The sequence below is a fragment of the Phaseolus vulgaris genome, chromosome 1 (assembly GCF_000499845.2).
Source record: "Phaseolus vulgaris cultivar G19833 chromosome 1, P. vulgaris v2.0, whole genome shotgun sequence".
Lineage (NCBI taxonomy): Eukaryota > Viridiplantae > Streptophyta > Magnoliopsida > Fabales > Fabaceae > Phaseolus > Phaseolus vulgaris.
The window spans coordinates 37,494,723-37,501,700 of NC_023759.2; the positions used below are offsets into that span (position 1 = coordinate 37,494,723).

Here is a 6,978-nt window from a genome sequence, read left to right on the forward strand (position 1 = left end):
GGAACTGATTGATGTATTGCAGATGGGTTCGTCTGGAAGCTTTTATGTAGTCATTAATTCTGGATGTGAATATTCGTATGTACTACAGATGAAGGGATCCGAAAGTCTTCTTTGCAGTGGTCTTTTATGATCATTGATGTTCCTTCCTATCTGCCCTTAAAATTTGTGTTATAATATTAGGGCACTTAACAATATGATATTTTTTATTTGTTGTTTTATACTATCTGTGTTCCATTTTAATTTTTGATTGTATGTTATTTTTATGAATAGTAAGATGGTGAGGACTAGAGGTGGAGGAAGTGGAATAACTTGTAATTCGGACCGTGTGCGACCAACTGCATCAATGAGAAGAAGACGGGGTGGTCCTAGTACTTCAGTTCCAAATAAAGACTTTGAGGATTATATTGAAGAAGAAGAAGTTGAAATTGATGATGAAGGCTATCCAGGAGTGCCAGTGGATAAGTCCTTACTCATTAATTATGAAAATCATGTAGCAAAACAATTATGGGATGATTTGGTAAGTAATGAACATTAATTTCTTGTTTGTGGTATGTAAGTATTTATTGATGATATATGTTGATTATTGTAGGATCGTTGTGAGCTGAAGGTCGTTTTTCATGGAGGAAGATAAATAAGTTAGGAGCACCTCATGAGTGCATACAAGCTGCTGTAAAAATGTCTGACTTAGGTGGTCTGCTTCATGCTAGCTATGAGAATTTAGATCGAGGATTGTTGTGTGCTTTTGTAGAGAGATGGCATGCTGAGACAAACAACTTTCATTTACCGGTTGGGGAGATGACCATCACTCTTGATGATGTGTCAAATTTGTTGCATTTACCCATTGTCGGTCAATTTTACACACAACAGACCTTGGATGCAGATTCGACGAATGATTTATTGGTAGAAGTCTTCCGTGTTGACTGTGGAGTTGCATTTGAAGAAACAACACACTGTCAGAGAGCTCATGTGCGCCTGAGTTGGTTAAGAGATGTGTATGAAGACGCATGCTCAAGGAGGCAGTGGGTTGTGGCTGCCAGAGCTTACTTACTTCACCTTGTCGGTTGCACTATCTTCGCCGACAAGAGTGCTACATCAGTTAGTGTGTTTTATCTTGGTTTTTTGTCGATTTGAGGCTGATCAGGGGATATTCTTGGGCGGTTCCTGCATTAACTCACATCTATGAGTAGCTAGGAGATTGTACATATACAAACACTAGACAACTAGCCGGTTATGCGACATTGTTGTAGGGGTGGATTTATGAGCACTTCTCGTCTATAGGGATAAGACGTTTGCAAGCTCAATATTTTGAAGACCAACCTCGGTGTAGGATGTATGAACCAGGAAAAGTTACTTCAATTGTTGTTGCTCGATTGCAGCTAGATACATTGACCCTAGGTTCCATTCGGTTTTCCCCATACGATGAGCACAGGGAAGAACATCCATTTGAGTGAATTTCCTTATTCTGTGGTTACTTGAGACTTGGAAATTGGACACAATTGCACATGCCATAACATGTTCTCTGTTAGTATGGATATGCGCAGATCATCCCTCGCCACCTATCTGTAGTTAGAGATGGCGATCCCACTACAAATGAAATGGACCGACGATGGCTACATTTCAATGACTATGTCATACATTATATGCATGTAGCAGCTTATCCTGACGTTTGTGTGGAACAGTACATGGAGTGATTTAGGTCTGTATCACATCCATATGTGATTAATATGGAGGAGGATGACCGTTTGTACTGGTACCCTCAGAAGCACATGCCCACGGACCAGTGGCAACTCATCCTGAAGAATCACATCCTGAACATCTTGCTATGGTATGATTGTAACAATATTAACGTATTCATTTGTGTTAATGTTTTTCTAATACTATCATATTCATGGTTGTAGGGTATTTGTCGTAGAATTACACAGACATTGTAACCATTACTTAATTATGCTGATGTCGTGGAGGGTAGCCTTGCGTGGGAAGAAATACAAGCAGTAATCATGCTAGCACGAGGAGCGACTGATGAAAGAGTTGTTTATGTCAGGAGACATTCACGTAGAAATCATTAATAATGTATTAGGTCTATTATTGATAATGTATTAGGTCTATTATTGATTATCTATTAGGTCTATTAATGATGTAATATTTTTATCCATGACGATGTATTTTATTTATGTTATTTAATTTGATTGAAGTTATTTAATTTGTAAGCCTAAGCCTAAGCATGTGTAAGTGTAATGTGTTACACATATCTGAAATCATCCACAAAGTCTTTCGGATATTTCCATCCGTAAGCATTTATGTGTTTTCCATATTTTGCCTTCCGTAGGCATTGCAGTGTGTTCCGAATTTGGCCATCCGTAGGCATGTCCATCTGCTCTGGATATTGACATCCATAGTCACCTATATGGATTCCGGATAATCCCATCCATATGCACCGCAATGTGTTTCGGATATTGTCATTCATAAGCAGTTGTATGGGTTTCAGATGTTCATATCCGTAGGCACTTGATTCTGTTCTGGATATTAACATCCGTAGGCACGTTTATAGGTTCTAGATACGTGTATCCGTAACTATCTAATGTTTTGTGGATGTTCTCATCCCTAGGCACCATTATGTGTATAAGATACATACTTAAGAGCGTAAATGCATCACAAATGTAGTCAATACATATATTATTAAAAGAGCCTAAACATCCTAAAACATAAACATTAAGTATCTATTACAAATGTTAAGATTAGAAATATTGTCTAATGGACATTATTTGTGTATAAACTTGTATCCCAATAGTGTAGTATGTTGACCAAGATTGGGCTGTAGGATAACGATGTGATGCCCACAATATATCTATAGGTGGAATTAGACAACCATATTTCAACTTCACTTATAAAATTAATAAATATAAATTACATAAGTTTTAAGTTAGCATTATTAGTGACCACCAAACAGTTCAACATTATCATGTTTCCATTGACTTAGTTCTTTTAACAAATTCATTCGAACAACAACCCATGACTCCTCTCCCATGCTCAATTCGGCAGCAACAACACGGTACCCATAATGGCCATCAACCTTAACGTCGACAACATCAAGAATGTATGGATGATACCCTACAGAGAACAAGGAAAGGAATGAATTTTAGTGGTAAAATTTGTGGTAAGTGTCCTTCAATAGATTTTTTACTCGAACAACTATCATCTTGTGAGTGTAAGAAATCCACATGTTCAAAATAATAAGGGGTTCGCTTAGTTGATCTCATAAATTTGGTAGGACGAGCCATCTTTACAACACCTTTTGTTTTCACCTTATCATGTGTTGTGTTAATAAATGTCTTCTCTGGAAAGGCTATCTCTTGCAATTTAGTTTTGATGTTAACCTTACCTGCAATGTCCAACTCTTTGAATTGCTTCGCGATCACCTCAAACTCTTTGTCAATTGACAACTCAGATGAACATTGTTCACTTGGAATATCTTGAAAGCTTAATCGAGTCCACATGACATGTACTGATTTAAGTGGTATGCTACCCACACCAAATGAAGCCAATTCACACGCACACGGAAGATCATGAGTACATCCACGCCTTTTTTTTTTTATCAAACCCCACTGATTTGACTTTATCACACTTTTCGGCAATAAGGTTCAAAGCATATTTTGGCACAAAATCTAAGAATTTGTTGTAAGTTGTAACCTTAAATCGATGTCTGACCACATGCAGACTTTTTTGAAATGAAGCTTTGATTGCATTATGTTGTAAAATAATCATCTTATTGATTGAATCCCAGTAGAAACATAAATCCCCCATATAATTTTGAAGAATTCTCTTTAGGCTCTAGTGTGCCACCTCAACCCTGTTACTTGTTGTGTTTCCTAAGTGTATTACTTTATTTGTCCATGCCTTCACAAAATTTTCTTTGTGTGAACGTAACCATGTATCCATCACATAATCAATAAATATAGGCCAGGGAGAACAGACAACTAGAAGAGCATTGACACGATCTTCAAAGGCCTCAACAATATCACAATCCACAACAAATCCCCACACTTCCATTACTTGATCCCATGCCTCTCTTGCATGCACCAACATTTTACATTTTTCTTCCACATTTTTATCAATGTGAAATCGACAGATCAAATTATAAGCTTCAAGAAACACGATTCTCAGTGCATTCATTAAGACAATATCTCTATCACTTACCTCCACCCTAGGGTATGAATCAACTCTAAAAAACAACCCTTTAAGTCTATCAAGGGCCCACAATTTTTTTTTCCTTTTCTGCTGCTAGTAAACAAAATGCAACGGAAAAAGTCAAACCAGTTGATGTAATCCCAACAACCTCAAGTAAAGGCATCCTATACTTGTTCGTTTTGTACGTACTATCCATCAATATGACAATATTAAACGAATTCACTAGTTTTACTGAATCTGGGTGTGTCCAAAATATATCTTGCACAACATTCGACACCTCTTCACACCTACACCAATGCACGTACATGTCTCGCTCCAGTAACAACATGAACTGTTGCATTTCTGTTCTGTGACCTCGTTGTGATCTTCAGTGAACACTCATTGCATTATAAACTTGCTTTATCGTCGTCACATTCTTCTCATTTCTCTCTTTCATGGTTAGTAAAATATTTCTTGCCTTCAGTGAAGTTTTAGTCATATCCTCAACCATAACCTTTTCATCTACACTTAACCTTCCAGCATACGAATGACCCGCCATTGTCTCTGCCAAATCATGATTGTGAGAACCACAAATTAATTCAACCATCCACCCTTGACCACCTTTGATTGGTTTGCCTCACAATCTGAAAGGACACTCACACTTCCTACTTCCCGTTCGACTTATATCTTTGTCTTTTTTATATCGTCTGTATTTACCTCCTCTCTCACAACCTAATAATACGTATGTCATCCTTCCTCGTTGCCTCGTCCATGTATCCGACCATAATATAACAATAACAAACCCATAACTATAACCAACACTTCTCTCCCACTCTAACAACTCCTCTCGATCACGAAATACCTACAATAACATATGCCAAATTTTAAAATCATTCATAAACAATAACATTCAAGACCCTAACATTTACCTTACCTCATTTGTAGTAAATGCCTCACTACACTTATGTGCCCTATGTTCATTATCGAACGCGTTGTGAGTTATTGACTGCTCCAGATCAACATCGTCTAATCCATCCCACACATCAATCTCCCTTGAAATTCCCATGTATGAGTCTGTTGTATCCATTGAGAATGCTGGAAAAAAAATATCACTTAGCTTCCGGATATAGAAATCCATAAGTCAAAAAATATACTTTCGCATGCCCACATCCGGAACACAATTAACTATTCTGGATATGTACATCCAAAATTCAAAACTCAATTCCGGATATGTACATCCAGAATACAAAACCCAATTCCAGATAATGATATCCATAACACATTTCTCTACTACGGACATAGGCGTATGGGAGCTTCAACTGCAAATGTTAATTACTTACGAATGTTTATATCCGGAGTGTTTAACAATGACTTCTGAACGCTTGCATCCGTAAGGTTAAAACTAGACTTTCGGATATCGGTATCCGTGACCACCTCAGCTAGAATAAAATGTGAAAAACCAGCTTAAATGTCTTCTTACCTCACAACAATGTCAACCGGTGGACCTTACAGTGCAAACGACCTGTCCACCACCATACTAAGGCCCCATTTGGATCCAGGGGTGGTACTGTTGTCGACGACGGAAGTCACAACAACACCCCGTTTGGATCCATGCATGGTTGCGGGTGAGTGTGGAAGGAAGGAGAAAGTTGAGTGAATTCTCCTTCTGCTCAAAGATGAAGAGAAAGTTGCACTGTAGAGTGGGAGTGCCAAGTCATCCGAAGGAAGTTACAAAGTTGCCCTTGCTTTTGCTGGAATCAAAAGGAACAGTGGCCCTGCATGCATGCCACATGAAGCCATGAGATTCCTGACTTGGCTCAGGAATCGTTTGACTTTATGTGAAACAGTGAAAGGAGAGTGAATGCAGTGGGTGAGGTAGGTGGGCGTGAAGCTGGTTATATAACAGCATGAAGGTGGTTCCTCCATTCACAGAAAACCAAAGAAACCGAGCCATCAGAGAGTGCAGTGTAGTGTGGTTGGAGAGATTCCTATAAGCCATCATAGTTTGTGTTAGGATACCATGTTCATCTCTCGTCCTGGGTTGATCTGTGTGATTCATCTGGGTTCATATGGGTTCGTCTGAGGTGAGAGCTTTTTTTGGAATGGTGCATAATCGATTATGCCTCAATTAGAACCAGTCAGATAATCGATTATGGTGCAGATAATCGATTTTTCAAAGTCAGTAATCGATTATCTGTAAAAATTTACAGGCATAATCGATTATCTGTAGTGTTGAAAAAGGGCCATAATCGATTATTGAGTGCCATAATCGATTATGCTGGATTTTTGCCTACCAACATAATCGATTATCCATGGATAATCGATTATCCTATGTGTATAACTGAGAGCATAATCGATTATGTTCTAAATTTTTTTGGAATTCTGTGTTTCTTAATTTTTTATGTGATTTTCAGGCACTGTTCTTCATCCTATCAGTCATCCTAAGTCATCCTATTGTGCTGTTCTTGCTTATCTTCAGGTTTTTAATTTTTTTTTATGTAAAGTTATTTTTTTTTATTTCTGTTTTATATTTATGTTTGGATGATTATGGTTTTGTAATATAATTTGTTTAGAATTTAGTTTAGTTAATTATGTTATGGAGTTAGTAAATTAATGTTGGTTGTAATATAATTTGTTTAAACTTTAGTTTAGTTAATTATGTTAGGGAGTTAGTAAATTAATGTTATTATTTAATTTATTGTTTTAATTTTTGTAGATAGTTATAATTTTTGTAAGATTTTAAAAAAATATTTATTTGTATGAAATGAATGATTTCAAATGGAAACAAATTTTTTTAAAGTTTAGGGATTAAAG

The 6,978-nt window shown here is 37.1% G+C and overlaps 1 protein-coding gene across 1 annotated transcript; it reads left to right on the forward strand.

Annotated features, from left to right (window-relative positions):
• Positions 1-675: 675 nt before the first annotated feature.
• Positions 676-1,451, forward strand: LOC137816002 (protein MAIN-LIKE 1-like). The gene is made up of 2 exons (XM_068619108.1): positions 676-1,095; positions 1,248-1,451. The coding sequence occupies exons 1-2, from the start codon at positions 676-678 to the stop codon at positions 1,449-1,451; spliced, it is 624 nt and encodes a 207-aa protein (XP_068475209.1).
• Positions 1,452-6,978: the final 5,527 nt, after the last annotated feature.